Source organism: Callithrix jacchus, chromosome 8, assembly GCF_049354715.1.
Source record: "Callithrix jacchus isolate 240 chromosome 8, calJac240_pri, whole genome shotgun sequence".
NCBI lineage: Eukaryota > Metazoa > Chordata > Mammalia > Primates > Cebidae > Callithrix > Callithrix jacchus.
This window is the reverse complement of record NC_133509.1, coordinates 9409517-9433861: the sequence shown is the minus strand read 5'-3', so window position 1 is coordinate 9433861 and position 24345 is coordinate 9409517. Positions and strand designations below refer to the sequence as shown.

General features: G+C 45.4%; 1 protein-coding gene and 1 long non-coding RNA gene across 31 annotated transcripts in view; one reads left to right on the top strand and one right to left on the bottom strand.

The window, feature by feature from the left end:
• Positions 1–24345, bottom strand: part of TLN2 (talin 2) — a 482025-nt gene that overhangs the window by 199890 nt on the left and 257790 nt on the right. For 24 of the 30 annotated variants that reach the window (XM_035261780.3, XM_078333299.1, XM_078333307.1 and 21 more), the window contains 3 exons: positions 7326–7497; positions 3940–4037; positions 1834–1963 (listed from right to left, as the gene is read on the bottom strand). In XM_035261780.3, coding sequence (XP_035117671.1) covers positions 1834–1963; positions 3940–4037; positions 7326–7461 — 364 coding nt within the window. In that variant the 5' untranslated portion in view covers positions 7462–7497. Of the gene's footprint in view, positions 1–1833; positions 1964–3939; positions 4038–7325; positions 7498–21728; positions 21830–24345 lie in introns of all 30 variants that reach the window. The other 6 variants (XM_078333295.1, XM_035261779.3, XM_078333305.1 and 3 more) reach the window with 1 other exon arrangement.
• LOC118145066 (uncharacterized) lies at positions 4160–22967 on the top strand. Its single transcript, XR_004730226.3, has 4 exons — positions 4160–4239; positions 14592–14800; positions 16143–16243; positions 20985–22967. It is a non-coding gene; the product is annotated as an uncharacterized LOC118145066 (long non-coding RNA).

Genomic DNA, 24345 nt, shown 5'->3' with positions numbered 1-24345 from the left:
TACAGTGCTCACACAGAACAGAAGGAGACAGTGAGCATCTACAGTGCACATACAGAACAGAAGGAGACAATGAGCATCTACAGTGCTCATACAGAACAGAAGGAGACAGTGAGCATCTACAGTACTCACACAGAACAGAAGGAGACAATGAGCATCTACAGTGCACATACAGAACAGAAGGAGACAGTGAGCATCTACAGTGCACATACAGAACAGAAGGAGACAGTGAGCATCTACAGTACTCATACAGAACAGAAGGAGACAGTGAGCATCTACAGTGCACATACAGAACAGAAGGAGACAGTGAGCATCCACAGTGTTCACACAGAACAGAAGGAGACAGTGAGCATCTACAGTGCTCACACAGAACAGAAGGAGACAGTGAGCATCTACAGTGCTCATACAGAACAGAAGGAGACAGTGAGCATCTACAGTGCACACACAGAACAGAAGGAGACAGTGAGCATCTACAGTGCTCATACAGAACAGAAGGAGACAGTGAGCATCTACAGTGCACACACAGAACAGAAGGAGACAGTGAGCATCTACAGTGCTCACACAGAACAGAAGGAGACAGTGAGCATCTACAGTACTCACACAGAACAGAAGGAGACAGTGAGCATCTACAGTGCTCACACAGAACAGAAGGAGACAGTGAGCATCTACAGTGCTCATACAGAACAGAAGGAGACTGAACATCTACAGTGCTCATACAGAACAGAAGGAGACTGTGAACATCTATAGTGCTCATACAGAACAGAAGGAGACAGTGAGCATCTACAGTGCTCATACAGAACAGAAGGCAGCAGTGAGCATCTACAGTGCTCACACAGAACAGAAGGAGACAGTGAGCATCTACAGTGCTCATACAGAACAGAAGGAGACTGAACATCTACAGTGCTCATACAGAACAGAAGGAGACTGTGAACATCTATAGTGCTCACACAGAACAGAAGGTGACAGTGAGCATCTACAGTGCTCACACAGAACAGAAGGAGACAGTGAGCATCTACAGTACTCACACAGAACAGAAGGAGACAGTGAGCAACTACAGTACTCATACAGAACAGAAGGATACAGTGAGCATCTACAGTACTCACACAGAACAGAAGGAGACAGTGAGCATCTACAGTGCTCATACAGAACAGAAGGAGACAGTGAGCATCTACAGTGCTCATACAGAACAGAAGGCAGCAGTGAGCATCTACAGTGCTCACACAGAACAGAAGGAGACAGTGAGCATCTACAGTGCTCATACAGAACAGAAGGAGACTGTGAACATCTACAGTGCTCATACAGAACAGAAGGAGACTGTGAACATCTATAGTGCTCACACAGAACAGAAGGTGACAGTGAGCATCTACAGTGCTCATACAGAACAGAAGGATACAGTGAGCATCTATAGTGCTCATACAGAACAGAAGGCAGCAGTGAGCATCTACAGTGCTCACACAGAACAGAAGGAGACAGTGAGCATCTACATTGCTCATACAGAACAGAAGGATACAGTGAGCATCTACAGTGCTCATACAGAACAGAAGGATACAGTGAGCATCTATAGTGCTCATACAGAACAGAAGGCAGCAGTGGGCAGGAGGCTGAACTACACCACTTTCCATTTGAAAATCTCCTAGTTTTGGAGAGGGAAATGACAGCTCTCAAGTGTCTTAGTGGATCGGCAAGTTGGGAGAATGGACACACACTCTATGGATTGGGCAGAACTCGGTGTGTTAAGACACATTCAAAACTGCCTAGAGAGGAAATGCAGGTTGAAAAACGAAGAGGCCTACAATTAAAAACCAAGCAAAAGTTATAAGGTATCTGAATGCTCACCTATTCTGCTACAAATAGTGACCAGGAGCTCCCCCACAGTCTTGGAATCATCCACCATCACCGTCTTCACAGATCCATCCAGCATCCGGATTTTCTGAGGTCTCTGTTTCTTTTTATATTCCAAAATATCCTACAGCACAAACCACACACAAATTTCACACTGTGTGGGAAAACAGATAACAAACTTGAATACTTTTCTTTAAAAAAAAAAAATCACAGTAGACTCTGATTTCCTCTTTCTTCTAAAACATCTTTGAGGCCGGGCGTGGTGGCTCACGTCTGTAATCCCAGCACTTTGGGAGGCCGAGGCGGAGGGATCACGAGGTCAAGAGATCGAGACCATCCTGGTCAACGTGGTGAAACCCTGTCTCTACTAAAAATACAAAAAATTAGCTGGGCATGGTGGCGCGTGCCTGTAATCCCAGGTACTCGGGAGGCTGAGGCAGGAGAATTGCCTGAATCCAGGAGGCGAAGGTTGCGGTGAGCCGAGATCAGGCCATTGCACTCCAGCCTGGGTAACAAGAGTGAAACTCTGTCTCAAAAAAAAAAAAAAAAAAATCTTTGAGTACCTTCCAAGGCATTCAGGGGATTATTGCCACTATGATAATACAGAATCTCCAGTGCTAAGTAACTGCTTTCATAAAGATTCCTTAAAAATCTGATAGTGAAACTGTACCCAAAGAACTCATACTTAATGCCTCACAATGATTGAAAACAATCCTCGGTGAATGAAAGTAGCGTACGACCTCCTGAAAGGCTGGGAATGATCTGCTCTAAGGAGAATTAGCAGAGGGAAGCGATTCCTTTCTTTCAAAAGGACAGCAGCGTGTGTCTGCAATTATCTTTCCACATTGCCATAAGCAACTTTTACTATCTACATGTCTTTACTATCTGCATAGGAAAACGTGTTTAATTTTCACTATTAATACATTTTACCTGATATATTATAAATAATGAAAGACATAAATAGCATCCTCGTCACTCCTAGCAGTAGTGGCGTATCACAGTAGTAACGATTTTCGAAACAATATGCTGAAATACAATAATGACAAGACCGTCCGGGGTGATACATTTGGGGGTTATTTTTAAGTAACTTGTTTACTACACTTCCCAAAACTAGAACTATGAACTTCCTAAAACTAAACTGTTAATTTCTTATCCAAATTGATCAGCATCACATATTTCACTCCTACTTTATGTAATACCCATCAATCCAATGGGTCCACTCCATCCTACATACCAAGACCTGGTATCTTGGAGGTTAAGCTGAACAAAGTGTTTGATACGGTTCTACTCATCACCTCCCCCTACTTCCGTGACACAATCATTTTTGTTGTTGCTGTTACTACTGCTGATAATTTTTTTTTTTTTTTCTGAGACGGAGTTTCACTCTTGTTACCCAGGCTGGAGTGCAATGGCGCGATCTCGGCTCACCACAACCTCCGCCTCCTGGGTTCAGGCAATTCTCCTGCCTCAGCCTCCTGAGTAGCTGGGACTACAGGCACGCACCACCATGCCCAGCTAATTTTTTGTATTTTTAGTAGAGATGGGGTTTCACCATGTTGACCAGGATGGTCTCGATCTCTTGACCTTGTGATCTCCCCGCCTCGGCCTCCCAAAGTGCTGGGATTACAGGCGTGAGCCACCGCGCCCGGCCTACTGCTGATCATTATTAAACTCACATCTCAAATTGAAGTTTCTTTTTCAAAACCAAAACACTGATATTCACTCTCTAACTACCGTCAGGGTTACACTTGGTTTTCCCTCTCCCTCTCATCTGGTCTTACTTCCTATCACCAGGCACAGGAATATCTCTTACATACTTACAGTAAAGATGCTGTATCTTATCTCACAATTTCCAATTCCAACAACGAGAAGTAGAAAGTACTTAAAATACTAACGGCCGAACTGCTTCAATCCTTCTATGGAATCTCAAGAATTTGGGTATCTGACATTTTCTATCAACACCTGGACAGCCCTGACAAAGTACAATGCATTGAACTCTTCATAAGATGCCCTTGAATCAAAATAGCATAATCATGTTGGCTTCTATGGAAGGCCCAGGGACAAAGCGATGAGAAAAGCACACTGGGATCGTCGGCATACCCCATTCCGCAACATGTAGTAATCCAGTGTTCTGCCCGCTTCCAGCCAAATCCCTTTCCTGGGGTCTTCATCCGAAAGGAACAGTCCATAGTCAGAAGCTGGAATATGAAAAATAGAAGGCAGAGTGGTGATGAAGTCATCACTGACTTCCAGGCCCTGAGCCTGCTGACTCGGCGAGGATGTGGGTGTGCTCCTTCACCAGACAGAAACGTTTCGTTTTGATGACACAAGCAGCCACCGGGGATGCAGCAGATCTGGAGGAGTACAAGCTGAGTTGCAGAAGCAACGCGTGCAAATAAGGTACGTGTCTCCTAAAACCAGTGGGTTGCAGTTGTGCCTAAAATGTAGGAAAATTTAGATGCGGTCTAAATTTCTTTCTAACTGAATTTGAGCTTGTTCTCCATGCCTTGCTATAAAAACCAGACCAACATCCCATCGAGAATAACAAGACAGCAGTGAAGAAACTAAGGAAGTGACCACCTATGCCCAAGTCCACTCACGCAAATGGGGACAAATGAAGCCTTTATGTCTCAAGTGACCCCTCCACCATCCCAACTGAGCAGTCTAGAAGACAGGCAGGGGTTCCTTGTGGGATGAGGCCTCTGCCCCTTACTACCACCAAGTTATGTAAAAGGTACACAATTAAACTTGGTTTTCTCTGCAGGAACCCCTTAATCTGGCATAAAAAATATGAGGTTGGGGGAGAGGCGGGAGGAGAGGAGCAGTACCATTTCCTCCCTCAAAATTTCTCTTTCTTCTCAGAGCCCCAGATGAGGGTAAGAGCTCCTGCTGTTTCTTAGAAAAGCAACTTCACCCACACTACATAACAATCAAGCTCCCTACCCACCACGGAAAAGAAAAATCTGAAAGAAAAACAACAGAAAAAGGGAAGAGAAAAGTAAAGGCACCAGAAATGACTGGACAACCAAAAAGAGTAAGGTTAGGGATGTAGCAAAGCTTATTTCTGGGTAATCTAGCAACAACACAGTTTTATTAACAACGTAAGTAATGTTTTAATGGCCAGGGGGCGCGGTGGCTCACGCCTGTAATCCCAGCACTTTGAGAGGCTGAGGCAGGTGGATCAGGTGAGCACAGGAGTTTCAGACCAGCCTGGGCAACATGGTGAAACCCCATCTCTACTAAAAAGGCAATATTAGCTAGGTGTAGTGGCTCGTGCCTGTAATCCCAGCTACTCAGGAGGCTGAGGCAGGAGAATCACTTGAACCTGGGAGGCAGAAGTTACAGTGAGCCAAGATCACACCATTGCACTCAAGCCTGGAAGCAAGAGCAAAATTCTGTCTCAAAAAAAAAATAGGCCTAAGCCAGGCATGGTGGCAGATCTGTAATGCCTGTTACTCGAGAGGCTGAGGCAGCAGAATCGCTTGAACCCAGGAGGTGGAGATTGCAATGAACTGAGATTGTGCCACTGCAGTCCAGCCTGGGTGACAGAGTGAGACTGTGTCTCAAAGAACAAAAAATAGTTATAAAATGTATTAAATGATATAGAGATGAGAAAACTGTAAAATACTGAAAAGGAAAAAAAATCATGGAAATCTAAAGATATTCTGTCGTCAGACTGCTTCATGGTTGTCTTCAAATTCCCTCACATTTTTTGTGGTCTACAAAAACTAGCTGGGTGTGGTGGCGTGTGTACCTGTAGTCCTGGCTATTCAGGAGGCTGAGACGAGGCTACAGTGAAGTCTGATGGGGCCACTGCACTCCAGCCTCAGTGACTGAGCAAGACACTGTCCCAAAAAGTAACGCTAATAAAAATATGTTTTAGACCAAAAAGAATTTTATGAAAAGCAGATCTTTTCAAGATCTTTTTGTATTTATAATTAACCTTGTTGTGATGTCTGATTTTTATTCTTCCTTTTTTGAGTCTGGGTCTCACTCCGTCAGCCAGGCTTGAGTGCAGTGGCTAGGTCACGGCTCACCGCAGCCATCAACTCCTGGGTTGAAGTTACTTTCCACCTCGACTTCCCCAGTGGCTGAGACTACAGGCACACACCACCACACTTAGCTAATGTTTCAGACTTTAGTACAGAGAGAGTTTTGCCCTGGTGCCTAGACTGGTTTCTAACTTCCAGGCTCAAGCGATCTTCCCGCCTCGGTCTCACAAAGTGCTTGGATTACAGGTGTGAGCCCCTATGCTTGGCCTGCTCTTTTCATTTTTAAGATAGGTTTTATCCCACTTTCACACTTAAGATTAATTGATTTGGAAGGGACCTGATTTCTCAACTACCTGTCAAATAAACACTAAATAATGGAAAGACACATGGAAGACAAAGGGCAGGGGAAAATAAAATGGCACAAGTGGCTTTTGTTTAAACTCAGATTAACGGGCATGAGGGATTCAGTCAAACTTAAAACATATCTCACAAAAGTCTTTTTCTTAAAGATTTGAGATAAAATTTATAATGTCCCTGCAAAAAAATGTGAAATGTAATATGTGCCCTGGGTTCCGATGCAGTGGAAAGCGTTCACGCACGGGAAAAAGGGCTTAGGATATACAGCGCCAATACCGCACGGGAAACAGGGCTTAGGATATACAGCGCCAATACCGCACGGGAAACAGGGCTTAGGATATACAGCGCCAATACCGCACGGGAAACAGGGCTTAGGATATACAGCGCCAATACTGCACGGGAAGCAGGGCTTAGGATATACAGCGCCAATACCGCACGGGGAACAGGGCTTAGGATATACAGCGCCAATACCGCACGGGGAACAGGGCTTAGGATATACAGCGCCAATACCGCACGGGGAACAGGGCTTAGGATATACAGCGCCAATACTGCACGGGAAGCAGGGCTTAGGATATACAGCGCCAATACCGCACGGGGAACAGGGCTTAGGATATACAGCGCCAATACCGCACGGGGAACAGGGCTTAGGATATACAGCGCCAATACCGCACGGGGAACAGGGCTTAGGATATACAGCGCCAATACCGCACGGGGAACAGGGCTTAGGATATACAGCGCCAATACCGCACGGGGAACAGGGCTTAGGATATACAGCGCCAATACTGCACGGGAAGCAGGGCTTAGGATATACAGCGCCAATACTGTTAGGGCAGCTTCATTTGCACTTCCTTGGGACAGTGAGATGATACGTGAGAACGTGATCTGTAAGCTGCAGAGCACAATCCTAACGTATGGGAGGGTCAAGTTGCTGGGTCCAACAACAGTGATGACTCAGAGGTGGGCATGGTCATTGTCATCGCAAGTCTCAGAGGAAGCAGGCAGTTACTGATCTAAGACATTTCACTTGAAATATATGCACTAATAGGCTTGTGTACCACTTGGAGCCTCTGTCTCTTTAGCAAATAAGTGAAAAACACGCACACATTTTAAGAAGCCAGTAAATAACCCATGACCTACCTTGCCCAGTTTGTGCCTCAGGTACCCGCTCCCGAATGACTCGACATGCATCATACACAGCTGTAGACGGTTCAAACTGCATGGTCTTCACCACGTTGCAGTGGCGGACACAAATCTTTAAGGACAGGGCTACCATTTTCCTAGATGATGTGGTCAGTCTCACTTACAATGCCTGAAAAACACGAGACAAACCCTGACGTTCACGATAATAATTTGTTTTGGGGGGAAAAAAAACACTGGACTTTAAAATCAACTTTAAACATGGAAAGGGAAATAAAACAGTAAATAAAAAGAGTACTTTAGGTACAAAACAAATTTCAAAACTCAATTTTGACAAATTTAAAGGAAGACAATAGCAGCATATCAGCTAAGAGTTATTACTAGAGGGTGACAAGCAGAACTCCTGAGGAGGAAGGGAGCTCCAGATGTTCACTGCCCCTCCCTCTGACTAGTCCCGCTCCTTGGAGTTTCTGAGAGAAGGTCCCGGGAGTGGAATTTCCAGGTTAATGTCCCCAGTGCAAGAGGCAGAGAGCCTTGGGCGCCTGTCACCGGGTCGTGAAGACAGCCTCAATTCCCTGGGTCCCCTCAGCTCCTGGGTACATAGAAAAATCAGGGAAGCCCTCTCAAGTGCTCCTCTTGGCACAAGAATTCCACCACCCACCTACAAGAAGCATTGGCTTCCGGGCTCAGCTCCATCACTAGGAGCCTGTGTCAATCTGAGAAAGTCACTTTGGCCACTCTGCCTCAGTTTCTTCACAAATAAAGTGGCCATAATGATACTGGGACCGCACAGTGCCTAAAATAGAATCCCAAGGGGAGATAAACGTGAGGCCAGAGAGGCCAATATTAAATCCAAAGGGACCAAGCAGCTTCACGTGATTGGGGTCTCAAAGGGAATCAAATGCCAACTCAATTCTGATTTGGTTTAGACAAACTATGGAGGTATTTTGTTTCTTGTGCAGTTCAGTAGTTTTAGAAAATACAGATGGCTGGGTGCAGTGGCTCACACCTGTCATCCTAGCACTTTGAAAGGCTGAGCCAGGCGGATCACCTGAGGTCAGGAGTTTGAGACCAGCCTGCCCAACATGGTGAAACCCCATCTCTATTAAAAATATAAAAATATAGCCTGGCATGGTGGCATGCACCTGTAATCCCAGCTACTCAGGAGGCTGAGGCAGGAGAATCACTTGAATCCGGGAGACGGTGGCTGCAGTGAGTTGAGACTGTGCCACTTCACTCTAGTCTGGGCAACAGCGCAAGACAGACTACGTCTCAAAAAGAAAAACAAAAAGAAAGGAAAAGTTTAGGCTAAGTTTAAATTAATTCATAAATGCTTTCTTTTAAAAATGTAAATTTAGCTGAGCATGGTGGCTCACTCTTGTAATCCCAGCACTTCGGGAGGCCAAGGTGGGCAGATCACCTGCAGTCAGGAGTTCAAGACCAGCCTGGCCAACATGGTGAAACCATCTCTATAAAAATACAAAAATTAGCCAGGTATCCAGGTGGGTACCTGTAATCCCAGCTACTCAGGAGGCTAAGGCAGGAGAATACCTTGAACCTGGAAGATGGAGGTTTCAGTGAGCCAAGATTGCACCACTGCATTCCAGCCTGGGCAACAGAGCAAGACTCTGTTTAAAAAAAAAAAAAGTTCAAGAGTTTAGTGCTTTTCCTTTGAGTTGGTGGCTCATGGAGTTATTTCCAGTAACTGCTCTATTTCATGGCCAGAAACTTACCTGTCCCCTCTTCACTTAACCCAAGCCAGCCTCTATCAAACATACCCCTTGGGCACAACAGAGACAGAAAGAAACCTGTATCACAAATGCTTTTTATTTTGTGCCTGAAGAACCAACTCAGACATAACCAGCTGAGTATCATCCTAGCAAGCAAAACAAGGTCCTTTCTAGTTACTAACTCATAGAATCTTAGAGCAGCCCAGATAACATCAATCCACAGGCATTTCAATCAAGCTCACTCTCTCTTTCCTATGTTTTATTAGAGAACCTGCAAGTAGTAAGCCCGGCCTCCAGCTTCCTCCCACATTAGAAGGCAGGTGCTAGGAGGCAATGATACGGCCACAAGGCAGAGGGGACAACAGGCTGCTCAGGCCCAGACAGTGCAGCGGTGGCTCCAAGGTCTTAGCTTCTCAGCAAGCTTGATTGCTGGCTTCCTAACAACAGGTGGCTGGGTCACTTGGACACAGGAGATGTTTTTCAACAGATGCGCTGGCGAATTCGGGCATGGTTTACACAGTCACAAAGCAAGCTTTCAGGCCGTCCAACTGTAATGTCATTCTGACCCATGCTTGCATTCCGAATGAATTTTGCCATGAAAATTGTGAAACTATTCCTTAGTTGAGAAATGTCAGGATATACTCTTCAATGAACAACAGCAGTGTTCACTGGAAATCTGCCTAAAAGTGAATTAATTAACCACAGCCTAGGCAGTGGCTGGACTGCTGACACGGCAGAGGGGTTTCAAAATAACTGACAATGCCCACCTGCAATGTCGAGGACTTTTAAAGCCCTATGTAAAAGCTTCCCCTACTCATCTCTTTATAGACCGAGTTAGCCCAGCAACTGCCCAGTTGGGGGAAATAAAACTTTAACTCTAGAGATAAATAGACTAATTTCTGTGACGAATATCATTCCATGGGCTACTCTGTCCCCTGGGGGCTGGTGACAATTGCTAAAATCCATAAGCTTCACTGGCAGTAAGTCAGTGAGGAAAGCTGCAGAGCTCCATGCTGCCCTGGATGCTGTTTATGGGATGCATCAGAGAAGATGGGATGATCAATATCTTCCGTTCCCTGGGAAAAGTAAGAGTTTTAAGTGTTGCTTCGTGAAGACTACCCTTCCCAGGCTAAAAACTGAGCATGCTGAAGGGCAAATAAATGGTCCCCTAACTATGCGGAGAGAGATTCCATCCAAGGCAAGACATAGCCCGGACACGGACCTGAGAGCCAAATATAACAGCAGGACCTAATACTGGAGCTCAGAAGGAAGCAAAAGACACACAGGGGAGCAAAGAGAAAAAGCGTCAAAAGGGGCAGCAGAATTGGAGGGAGCCCTGCAGGGCACGGTGAGGCGCCTGGGGCTGAGGGGTCTACCAGGTGCACAGGAGAGCGGCTCAGCGAGCTGAGAAGCAGACAGGAAGGAGAGAAGCAGAAATAGGAGGACATGAGGAAAACCTCTGTCCAAAAACAACTGAGAAAGCCTGCTGGGGTCAAAGATTTGGAGGTGAGTTTCTTTAGAGGTATCAGTGAAGAGGTGGAATAGAGAACTGAACGCAAAGATGGCAAGAGAACTGGGTGGGAGAGGCTAGAAAGACTCTCTAGGGAGTGAGGGAGAGCGAGAGGAGTCCTAATGACTCAGTCCTAGGGACAACGTTCCGAATTGGAAGAGGAGAAGGAATTGGCAAAGGAGGCGAAGGAGTAGGTGAGGGAGGAGAACAGACAGAGGGTGGAACCCAGGAGAAAGCACATCAAACAGAAGGGAGAGATCAGCTGGGCTCATTGCTGGTCACAGGTCAGGTAGGATGCAACAGAGACATCACAGCTGAATCCAGCAAATTGGAGAGCTTGTGGGGTAAGGGTCAGAGCATGGAGTAGCAGGTTCAGGAGAGAGATGGGAGAGAGAGGTGGCATAGCAGGTATGGACTTGTCTCCTAAGCAGGTATGCTAGGAGGGAACAGAGGAACAGGCAGTAGTTCACATGTATGCTTTTAACACTCTGTATCCAAAGGTGCACGTCACATGGTTGGTGTAAACTCCATGGGGAAGTTATCTACATAGACATGGTTTCCACCTTATTATGGTCCAGAGACAGTCTGGGGCTAGCTAGGTGCCCTTCCTCACCATATGTAAGCTCTATTCTACGCCAGGTGCACATGGGTGCCCTGGTTCTATTGCAGAGAAGGCGAGTGGCTAAGTCTAGGTTCACAGAAAGGACCCTGGGTGTGGAGTGTGCAGCGCAGGCTCAGTTCCAGGCTTGCAGATACTTCGGACCTCTGGACCTGCCACTTCCCCTCTGCTGCCTTCAGAGAGTAGGAGGTAGCCTGCTCCCACAGAAGGAGCTTCGTAATAGATATTCAACACTTGGCCAACTATTCCTGTGCGGGCAGGGCATGAAATGGACAGTAGTTCAGGGTACGTATTCAACAGATAAGGAACGCTACGTTCACTATGAGACTTGTGGCCTCAACTTTTTTTTATCACCCAAAAACAACTATTGCAATAAAGCATGACAGGAACACAATATACCAAAATAATAATAATAATGGAAACCAATTATTCTTATAGAGCACTGCATGCGGCTCCAAGACTAAAAGGCCCCAGTGTCGCTGCCTCACTTCTGGCTCCTCTTTATTGAGATTCAGTTCTTTCAAGCTTGAGATAAGGCCAACAACTGACTTCCCGGGAATGTCTTTAAAAGGCCAATACTCTGTAATCTACACCATTATATTTAAAAACAAGGTGTTTTAATTATCATCATGCAAGATGGTCACTGACCTAGGGAAACCTAGATGAGCTCTGAAATCAAAGCACATGGGATTTATTCACCATCCCACAAGAACCACAGCAATGAGCTATTTCCAGCACCATTCACAACAAAATGAGATGCTGGCAAAACAGACACTTGTTGGAATCAAGTACCATCACTTACCCTATGGCAAAAAGAAGTAGGATTACGGCCGAGTGCAATGGCTCACATCCGTAATCCCAACACTTTGGGAGACTGAGGCAAGTGGATCACCTGAGGTCAGGAGTTCGAGACCAGCCTGGCCCACATGGCGAAACCCCAAATCCTCTAAAAATACAAAAATTAGCCAGGTGTGGCAGTGGGCCTCTGTAATCCCAGCTACTTGGCAGGCTGAGGCAGGAGAATCACTTGAATCCAGAAGGAGAAGGTGGCAGTGAGCAGAGATCGCACCACAGCCTGGATGACAGCAAGACTGTCTCAGAAACAAACCAACCAACGATAGCAGCAGCAACTTCAAAAAAGAAAATAGAACTAGAACATGTAGCAACCTAGAAATGTAGACTAAAGATGAGTGTGTATTTTCCATACTTGTGAGAAATTTAACTGTACTTCCACTAAAACCCTGAGAAATGGCCGGGCGCGGTGGCTCACGCCTGTAATCCCAGCACTTTGGGAGGCCGAGGTGAGTGGATCACGAGGTCAAGAGACTGAGACCATCCTGGTCAACAAGGTGAAACCCCATCTCTACTAAAAATACAACAATTAGCTGGGCATGGTGGCGCGTGCCTGTAGTCCCAGCTACTCGGGAGGCTGAGGCAGGAGAATTGCCTGAACCCAGGAGGCGGAGGTTGTGGTGAGCCACGATCGGGCCATTGCACTCCAGCCTGGGTAACAAGAGTGAAACTCCGTCTCAAAAAAAAAAAAACCCCTGAGAAAATGAGGCAGCTCAAACAACACACCTCAATAAAGATTTGTGCTCCTTGTCCTCGGTGATGTTTTCAGGGCAGCACAGTCGGCAACTGGTCCTGGCCCCTGCTTTTCTGTACCCTAACCCCTCTGTGGGCTTTTCATGGTAGAGACTCAGAGGCTAGGAGAGCTGATCAGGTTTCCTCTTGTAGTTTGGCCGCATGGAAGTTCAGAGCCAAATCTGTGTTCAGCTTCTTGCAGTGCTGTTTACTCTAATCCTTTTTCTACTTTATGATCTTCTTATGTTCGTTTCTCCTTTATCCCAATTTGAATGACTGCTCTTACTGAACCTCGTTTTGTTTTTTTTTTGCTCAAAGCCTGAGTATAAATTCATAAAACCTGCTCTGTGTTTCTTTTCATAATCTTGTCTCACTCTGACCATTTCTGCCCTCACTGTATGTGTAAAGGTTGCCTGAACCAACACAAAACCCTTCTGTAGTTTCCCTTGTGAAAGTGGAGCCGATGGAACCAGTGATGAAACCCAGACATTCTTCTTTTAGAATACACACTTTTCAGTCCCATGGAGCTGTAAACAGCCCAGGATGATGGCCGCAGCTTAGGCTGCCCAGGCTCACCCTGGTTCACCCCAGGACAAACAAGTTCAGCTCCAGCGGAGGTTTCCTCCTCTTCAAAATAAATGCATCATTGGTCAAGATGAGCAGCCTCCCGTGGGATCTCTGCCTGTAAGAGAGGACCTCAAAGTGCCCCAACTCCACCTGCATTACCAGCTGCATGACCTGAGCTGGTCACGTAACTGCCATCTGCCACAGTCTCCTCCTCTACAAAATGGGAGAGAAGAACAGATCTGTCTGTAAGATTGCCAGGCAATTCAATGAGTCAAAGGCACAGAGAAAAGGCTAGGTAAGGGCTTATTATTTTTATTAACATTAGTCATGGGAGTTGCATCACAAATGTTAATGGGAGTTGTTCCGGAAACACTGAAACCAGCACATTGGATGTGGCCACTATCTGAGCTACAAACATCATTTATTGCTTATTTTGTATCTATTATGTACTAGATACTATAACAGGAATTAGGGAGCAAAGACAGGTACAATTCCCGTCTACATGGAGCTCACCTTCTAGTTTGCCCTTTATTCACTTAAATAAATATAGTTCCCGTGGCTGGGAGCAGTGGCTCATGCCTATAATCCTAGTACTTTGGGAAGTTGAGGTGGGAGGATTACCTGAGGTCAGAAGTTCAAGACCAGCCTGGCCAACATGATGAAACTCCGTCTCCACCAAAAATACAAAAATTAGCCAGGCATAATGGCACATGCCTGTAATCCCAGCTACCCCGGAGTCTGAGGCAGGAGAATCACTGGAACCTGGGAGGCGGAGGTTGCAGTGAGCTAAGATCATGCCACTGCACTCCAGTCTGAGCAACAAAGCCAGACACCATCTCAAAAACATAAATAGAAATTAAAAATAAATAAATATAGTTCCTGTGTTCTTATTCCAGTCATATAACATGTTTTTCCTAAACACAGAACTATCTGAGGCTGAGCGGTGAGGCTGCGTGCATGTGGAGCAGCTAACTCCTACAGCGCCTAGGCTGTTCTCTTGGAGGTCACTTAGGTTCCCCCAACCCAAGAGTTCAAGAGGGAAAAATCCCTCACCCTGCGGGGCAAGGCTGGCATTACGATCAGCTTCCACTCTGGGACTTGTTCATGAGCTCTGCCTGGGGCAACTTAGAGGAGGCACAATGGGGGCTTTGCACACTCCTGTGTAATGCAGACCAGAGGGACAGGCTGCCATACCTCAGTGGGGCCTTGGATGTCCACAAGAGTAAGAGCTGGCCACCATTCCCCTCTTCTCTCAGCCTCCAGCCACTGACTTGCCGCTGTGATCTCTCGGGAAGACCTCTGTGCCCAATTTTGGACGGCTATACTTGCTATATTCATCTGTGTTTCCGCCTCAATCTCCTGGGAACAATTCGGCTCTCTCAAAGAAATGCCAAGGAAAGAGCTTCCCCTTTTCCATTCCCTACCTCTCCTCTACAAGGAAGGAAGAGAAGTAGCTCCTCTGCAGGTAAGAACCCATCGTGCGCTGGGTCACAGCTACCCAGAAGTGCTGCAAATGCCAAAGCCAGGGTCTTGCCTTCCATCTCGCTCTGCAGGACAGTCCTGGCTCAGGTACCCTGGGGAGCCAGGTAAGTAGGGACCAGGAGGGAACGAAGCAGAGCACCCCATCTGATCTCATCCTCACTCCAGGGTTACTACGGAGCCACATTTCCCGCAAGTTACCAAGGTCCCCCCTAATAATCTTGTCAACCTACTGGGCCCTAGATATCTCTTCCCAACTGGTGGGAACCCAGAGGGCAGGGCCTGAATGGAGAGGCTGCCCTACTCTCTGTATCCACACCTGAGAGAGCTCCATGCCATAGTAAGCTCAGGAAAAGCAGCAATGAACACATCTGATGTGATTTTTTCCATGTGGCTGAAAGCCACTTACAATAGGACCAGGACAGCTAAGTTCCCATCTGCAGCCAGAGTGGGGAGACCAGAAAAACTAGAGAGAACATTTATGTAAGAATCCCTCTTGAGTTCTCCCTCATGGAGGCAAGAGACGTCAGGACTATTGTTTGAACACTTCAACTAGAAATAACCATCATTAAAAGTCAAGTGGTAAATGAGCAAAGGAGAAATAATTAACCACCCACACAGGTGTAAACTCAGCAGCAGGCCATGTTTTGCAAACTCCATATATCCCTAAGTAACCTGTAGGGCCACCACAGTCCCCAGTATAGCAGCAGTTAGATATATATGTGGTGTCAGAAATACATTTGCTGTTACAAGTCCATCTCCCCTGCTGGCCTCAGGGAGCAGTAACTGCATCGTTAGACTCACCTTTCTATTTCAAGGCCTTGCAGTGCCCAGCATACAGCAGGTGCTCAATAAATATTTGTGGAATTAACACATACTCCATGGAAAGGTTTAACCAGATTTCCCCTACAGTAGCCATTAAGAATTATCCACGCGAATATCACAACTAAAGGATGAACAGAGAGCCAACATCCAGCGGACCAAGTTAGGTCTGCTCAAGAACAGCCTGCTCCAGGAACTGCAGACGCTGAAGCTCGTGGCTGACAAGACGAAGTTCTCCAAGTGAGAACTCGAACGAACAACTCAAAAAAAGAACCAAGCCACCTCAGTCAGAAACAACTGGAAGCCTCCTGAAGGCAAGCACCATGTATACTGCTCACAATAAAGTGCCTGCCACAGACAAGGGCTCAACACTTACTTATTTAACGCATGAATGGGGTGGGGAGAAGTCAGCATTTCTAGCCTCCACTAAGAGAACCAGAGAGTGCCCTCAACATGGAATACAAGAATGATGAGAAAAGATCTTTGATACTGTTTTCCATTTTTAGGTGAAGAAACGAAAACCTCGAGATCAAGAGACCTTCCCAGAGGTCACACTGCTAAAAAACCACAGCCAGACCTTCTCATACGGCCACAATGTACAGAGAAGGTATGTACACAGTTGACTAGAGCCCTCCCAGGATCCCTCCAAGTTACCCTCCTGTTGCCAGGTAATTCTTGGCACTGGCACCTGGAATTCCATCATTAAGTATATTTTTGGCCATAAAGATGTGTCCCCAGTTAAACTTCGCTATAAAAGTGGATATGTGCATTTGCTACCTATCGCTGTCATAGAAATGGTAAGTTTCAGAACCCTCCAGGCAACTTAGCCGAGCTCTGCCCTTCATTACAGAGGAGGCCTAATTAAGAGGAAATTCTGCTGAGGAAGGGGTAGTGTGCTACAGAACACAGAAGAACTCTGGCATAGTGGAGAAAGGGCAGTGAGCAGGGGAGTACAAAAAAAGGAACTGCTGGGGCGGGGTGGGGGGGGCAACGCCTGTGTTCTCACAGCTTTGATTTTGCCTAGAGCTGATCTTTAATGCACACAGAGCATGCTGAAATTTATGGACATTCAGGTTCAAGCTGCTTAGCCCCAAGGACTAAGGCCCCCACCCACCACCCAACCTTATCTACTCTGCTTCCCATCTCCTATGCACAGGTAAGAATCCTCCATACTAATGAAATGGATGATTTTTCAATCCCTGTAAAACTTGCTCCATTATTTCAGACTGTGTATCTGAAATGTTACCACCCTCGGCTCCAGGTTCTCTGTTACCCCTCAAGCCCAGCATGCAGCTTTGCTTCTATAAACTAGCCTTTTGGCTGGGTGCGGTGGCTCACGCCTGTAATCCCAGCATTTTGGGAGGCTGAGGCAGGCGGATCACAACGTCAGCAGTTCGACACCAGCCTAACCAACATGGTGAAACTAAAATACGAAAATAAGCCGGACAGAGTGGCACGCGCCTGTGAATCCCAGCTGCTCAGGAGGCTGAGACACAAGAACTGCTTGAACCCTGGAAGCGGAGGTTGCAGTGAACCAAGATTGTGCCACTACACTCCAGCCTAGGTGACAGAGTGAGGCTCCGTCTCAAAAATAAATAAATAAATAAATAAATAAATAAATAAATAAATAAATAAGCAAGCCTTTTTAAAAGACAAAAAAAAAAAACGGAGTCTCACTCTGTTTCCCTGCCAGAGTTCACTGGCGCAATCTTGGCTCCCTGCAACCTCCACCTCCTGTGTTCAAGTGATTCTCCTGCCTCAGCCTCCTGAGTAGCTGGGATTACAGGCGCGTGCCACCACACCTGGCTATTTTTTTTTTTTTTTTTTTTTTTGTATTTTTAGTAGAGACAGGGTTTCATGACATTGGCCAGGCTGGTCTCGAATTGCTAAACTCATGATCCACCTGCCTCAGCCTCCCAAAGTGCTAGGATTATAGGCCTGAGCCACTGCACCCGGCCTAAACTAGTCTTTAAACCCTGCCCCAACAAGCAAGGATCCATCTCCTCCCCTCAACTCTCAGAGCACTGGGCTGTGACCTTGGTTGAAGACCAGCCCTCCTGGCCTGCGTCACCATGGAAACAAACAAGAGATGCTATCACCTGATGACCACTCAGCACTGAAGCGCTCCATGGCACGGCCATGTAGGTCTTGTCACTGATTATGATCAACAGGCCAGCAAGTTAAAAAGATTTTGGAGGGCCGGGCGTGGTGGCTCACACCTGTAATCCCAGTACTTTGGGAGGCCGAGGCAGGTGGATCACAAGGTCAAGAGATCGAGACAATCCTGGTCAACAAAGTGAAACCCCGTCTCTACTAAAAATACAAAAAATTAGCTGGGCATAGTGGCGCGTGCCTGTGATCCCAGCTACTCAGGAGGCTGAGGCAGGAGAATTGCTTGAACCCAGGACGCAGAGGTTGCGGTGAGCCGAGATCACGCCATTGCACTCCAGCCTGGGTAACAAGAGTGAAACTCCATCTCAAGAAAAGGAAAAAAAAAAAAAAAAAAGATTTTGGATTTTTTTGCACCCCCTTTCATAGATAAAAACAAAGGTTCTGGGAAGATACGTGAAATCCTGGCCTGTGTGTGGAAGTTATTGTCATTTTTTGTCGAGCCGTAAGAAGGCTGTGTCAGCTCTCCAACAATCTCACTCTTCCCCTGTGGTTGCCAAGACAGCTGAATAAATCACTGATACATCTCAGTCCTTCTGGAGTCTACCTTTCAGATCTGCTATTTTCCTCCCCTCGTTACGAGCTTCAGAAAGAAGCCGGCTCTGAACTGAACTCTGAGTTTGAATTCTTTTATACATTAACTCAAATGATTGAAAATAGGCTGTTTACAAAAGTAGATACAATAAAAATATAAAAGGTCAGGTCCAAGAAAAAAAAATAGAAGAAAAATAAAAGTGAAGGTCAAGACCAGGTGAACTATGAATTATTTACCATTTGTCTAGATAACAGGGAATAACTCATCCCATTACCTGTTTTTGCTGACCCTTGGTGATTAGCCTATAAAATCTCAGGAAGGCATATTCTGCAGGCTCCTGCTGAGGCCGAGCAACACGAGCTTTGTCATTAAGGCACACACCACTGTGATGAGCACAGATATACTTGGTTTTCAACTGGGGGTGGGGGGAGCTTTGATCTGCAGTGATGGGGAGGGAATTCAGTGTTTTCTTCCAGACTGAACCTGGAAGAATGAGTGAGGTGAACTGCACACGATTTCCTTCTCAAGCTGACTCTCTCTATGCTGTGCTTAATTTGATACTGAGACAGTGTGGCCCCCACTGAAGAACATCTACTAAAAGCAGCATGGATTTGGGCTGCCAGGTGACCGAGCAAATCTACATCATCATGTTTGCTTTCACCTAAAAAATGGGAGAGTCTTGCGGTTTGTAGTTCCATTTCTTTCCCCTGCAAGGACCAGTGAAGAAAAGGCTGAAAATCCACACCATGCATGACTCAAAAAGGCAACAAAGCACATTTTTTGACTTGGGCAAATTTTTCTTGATTTTGAAGAAAAAATGAAAGAAAATTAAAAACATATTTTTGCCACTTATCTATGTTAATCCATTAACCATATATGGTTACCTGTTTTTGCTGACCCTTGGTGGTTAGCCTATAAAATCTGGCATATATTTGGAGAAATGAAACAAATCAAGAAACTTGCCTAAACTTTCCATTTGTGTAGACTCAAAGTTCATCAGCATCATCGCATTACCAATCCAGCAGTCACAGACCAAACAAGATTTTCCAAAGGGTCCTCATTTTCTACCACCACTCATGCCCAGATCACCCCCATTTTATACCTAAAAACGTGCAATGTTTCAGTTAAATTATACACATATTTTAAAATTTTATGTACATAGCAGCTAACATGTGTAAGTGATTATGTGCCTGGCACCGAGGCTAAGCCCTTTTTATATTAAGATACTGAATCTTCAACATAACCCCATGCTAAGGGGTTTAGACTTCACCCAAGCAGGACAATCCAAACAGAACAGTTATGTGAACTTGACCAAAGCCATGGATTTGGGGGGTTCTGCCTTCTAATGTGTGCTGTTTAAAACGCAAGCGAACATAGAGAAATCAATACAGTGCTTGGGCCAGGAATACAGTGAAATGGGAAAAAATGGGTTTTTATTGATAATGTTTTTATTAATAACTGAACTTTCACTTGTTGCATTATTGTATGTCATACACTGAACTCAGCACTCACCTAATGATTCTGGAAAATCATTAGGTGAGGGAGATCCTATTGACCCCAGATAAATTAGGCTTAATACAGATTATGTCTCGTAAGCAACAGACTAACACAAAAGGAAAGGAAGGTTTAAGCCAGGTCTGTCTGAATCTAGACTTCCATGTCTGGCCCCACCCCACCCAAAGATAAATACCGCTAACATCTGGCCACATTTCCTGCTAATGTATATACATACTTTATGTAGCTGAGATTACACACTGTATATAATTCTATATCCTAAGCTCTCCCTACTCTAACTACATATTTTCCCACTGTACTGCAAACTCTGTACATTGTTTTTAATAAATAATGTAAATAAGGCCCCACAATTTAATAGCTGTATTTTTTGCATGTATCAACTATTAGCAGGTTTTCCCTATTATAAATAAGGATGCAATAAGGATTTTTCTACTTGAAACCCCTTCTGTTTTTTATTTCAGATTATTTTATTAAGCTAAATTTCTTCCTTCTGTTAAAGCGATCATCATTGCCATCAGTATTTTTACAGAGCAATCTAGAAGATACCAAAACAACAGGAAATAATGAAATCTGAATGGATAGGTATCAGCTGTTTGATTTATGGGTTAACTGAATGAATATGCATTAACAACTGAGAAGGCCAATAATCATTCTAGGTTTTATAGTTCAATATACCCACAGAACCATCCTGCTGCCCAGGACTCCAACTGCAAGGGACCAGAACAAGAGACAGAACTGATAAAGGAATGAACGGGAGAAAAAAGATCTGGCATGGGCAATAAACCAGATTTACAGAAAAGAGGCAGAGAAAAGACAAATGTTTACCATAAATTTTAAAATATACTACAGACGGCAGAAATGACAGACAGAAGAAAGGACTAGACTAGACTTTACTACAGAAAGCCGTGTGGACATGCTTGGTGAGCAGCCGTGTGCTGGTGCTTGTAAGCCCAAGTGTTTAGAACTGCCTACCACATGGAACCCAAATTATAAAAAGGTTATTAACTAAACTGAAGTATGCTGGTGATGTAACACTTTCCTATAGTTAATAAAATAAAGCCAGATCCAACGTCTTAGCAATTTCATCAGTGAGTTATGAGTAAGATTTGTATTATCTTTTTCTTTTTAGATGGAGTCTCACTGTGTCACCCAGGCAAGAGTACAGTGGCATGATCTTGACTCACTGCAACCTCCGCCTCCCGGGTTCCAGCAATTCTTCTGCCTCAGCCTACCAAGTAACTGGGACTATAGACACGTGCCACCACACCTGGCTCATTTTTTTTTTATTTTTAGTGGAGACGGGTTTTCACCCTGTTAGCCAGGATGGTCTTGATCTCCTGACCTCGTGATCTGCTTGCCTTGGCCTCCCAAAGTGCTGGGATTACAGGCATGAGCCACTGTACCTGGCTATAAGATTTGTATTTTCAAATAGCAAAAAACAATTCAAATGGCAGTCTGTACACATACATGTTACTTCATCAAAAGCACAAGGAAGAAACCAAAATGACCCTGTGACAGATGACACGAAACGGTGAATTCCCAGTAGCACAGTTCAGGACAGTATTTTAAAGGACTGTTTTAAGATAATGTCACATTTGTTATCTCCACAACCTGGACTTATTCTTCGAAAACAATTCCAAAAACAAACCTAAAACTTAAGATAAAGCTGGAAAAATAACAGAAGAAATGCACAGACCAATCAGAGAGAGACAGGGACAAGAGAGAAAAATTCCCAGAGAAACAGCAGGACTAAAGGATTCCCGGACTTGGAGAGGGGCAGCAACCATGGGAATCTGAGCTACAGTCACGTGTCATCGATCAGCACCAGTATCTATAAAATTGATATTCATCTTTCCTCCAACAGAGCACCTACCTTAGTGTGTGTTATGGGCTGAACTGTGTTTCTTCCAAAATTCAAATGTTAAGATCCTAGCCCCCAGGACTTCGGACTGCAATCTTATTTGAAGATGGCACCTTTACAGAGGCAATCAGGTTAAAACAAGGTCATTAGGGTGGGACATAATCCAAAATGACCGTTATCTTTATCAGAAGGAGAAACTTGGACACAGACACACAGGAACTATGATGTAAAGAGGACAGGAGAAGACGGCCATCTACAAGCCACAAGAGAGGCCTGGAACAGATCCTTCCCTCACAACCTTCAGAGGGAACCGACCCTGCCGCCACCATGACCTTGAACTTCTAGCCTCTAGAACTGTGAGACCACACATTCTTGTTAGTGGTATTTTGTTAGGGGACAGCCCTGGCAAACTAATCTATTTAGCTAGACTACATATGGCCCAATTAGGATTTTAATCAGTACAATAAGCCTAAATGTAGTTTTTTTTGACACAAAATGGCGAAGAGTTACAGTTAAATTTAAGTGGTAATCAGCAGAATAATTATACACATGTGTATGAATACATAAATATAGGCATAGCTGGAGCTCACGCCTATAATCCCATTGACTCAAAGGCTGACGTGGGAAGACTGCTTGAGTCCAGAAGTTCAAGACCAGCTTGAGCAACATAGCAAGACTCTGTCTCTACATGGATTTTTTAAATATAAAAAACTAGCCATGCATGGTGGTGTGCACCTGTTGTCCTAGGTATATTCAGGAGGCTGAGGCAGGAGGATGGTCTGAGCTCAGGAGTTCGAGGCTGCAGTGAGCTACGATCATTATCACTGCACTGTAGCCTGGGTAACAGAGCAAGACATCATCTCGAAAGCAAATCAATATAAGCACAGATGCAGGTGCCGGTGTAGACAAGGACATACGCATATGCATATGTGTGTATTGTGCCCAAGGTCACAAAGCCAACAAGTGCCAGGAGCAGGACTCTTACCTGGGCATATGTGCCTCCAGGGCCCATGCCTTGCTATAATACCACCATGCTGTACCACTAACAAAGCTACATGGCAATGTAGAAAATACCTGTGATAACAGGACAATGATTGATGCTGCATAGAATTTAGGGTGCTTCCAGTCAAGCAGGGAAAAGACTATGTTAGCAAATTTATTAGAGTGACAGAATAACAGTTTGTTTTATTTTGGCTTTTGTTATACTGGAATTAAAATAAATTCGGTTACTCTAATACGGATGAAACCAAATGACGGTCTTCCTTGTCAGATCACTCCTCCATCATATAAAAAGAAATGGGAAGCCCCTCTGTGGGGTCCCCCTCCACATTCCACACAACCACCTCAAACTGCAGACCTAAATATCTAAGGCACAGTGTCTTGTGGGTACAGAAGATAAGGTTCAGATTCTGGGCCTAGGGGAAGGATACTAGTCAATCTACATCTGTTTATCTATTACTTACAAAGCACAGGAAACTATGCTGAGTACTCCAGGGAAATAAACTGGACGAAATAAGACTGGTCTTGCATTCAAGTGGCTTAAACTCTCACAGCAACTCTCAGAGAGTTGGCAAGCACGGTGTAGTAGACCAGATGCTGCTTATAGAGGGAGGGACCCTGCCTTGCCCTCTGAGAGCTTCCAGTGAGCTCGGGGAGGAAAGCTGCAAGCAGTACAGGCAGGGGACAAGCCGGGAATAAGAGCCTAAGTCACTTTCATCACTAAAGTCCTTCCAACATCTAAATGATCCTAGGATGATGTAACAGCTCTCGGGGTTCAAGTCGTTAGGAGTTCCTGAGGTTCCTGAAGGGCTCCTAGATTACTCGAGGGCCTTCTCAACCTTCCCAGGCAAGACCTAAGCGGGTGAGAGTTAGAACAGAAATGGCCTCCAGCACAAGCAAGAGCTTCCCAACCTTACCACCACCCCTCACAGGGACACTAGCCCCCAGCACAAAACCATGTCGTCAGTTAACTGTTGTTTATTATCACTGACTGCCTAAAAGCAGCTGCCGGGGCTGTCTAGAAATTTGCGACAGTAGGTTTGTAAGCAATATCAGCGGGAGAGCACACAGAACTTCTAACTAGCACCCACGGAGGCTTTGGACCCACTCTGCTCCCGGTGGTCCAATGGCTGCACCCACTGTTATCCTTGTGGGTGCTCACATCACCACAGCTCCCTATGCAACTGAGGTTGACAGATTTTATCATCAGCTATAGAGAGGAGACCACTAAAAAATACCTCACTATAAAACTATCAAGGTCAGGCATGGTGACTCATGCCTATAATCCCAGCACTTTGAGAGGCCCAGGCACGAGGATGGCTTGAGTCCAGGAGTTCAACAGCCAGGAAATATAGGGAGACCCTGTCTCTACCAAAAGAAAAAGAAAAGGAAAAAGAAAAAGAGAAAAAGAAAGAAAAAGTAAGAGAGAGAAAAAGAGAGAGAGAAGAAGAAAGGAAGGAAGGAGGGAGGGAGGGAGGGAGGGAGGGAGTGAGGGTGGGAGGGAGGGAAGGAAGGAAGGAAGGAAGGAAGGAAGGAAGGAAGGAAGGAAGGAAGGAAGGAAGGAAGGAAGGAAGGAAGGCGGGCGGGCGGAAGGGAAGGAGAGGGGAGGAAAGAATGGGCAGGGAGAGAG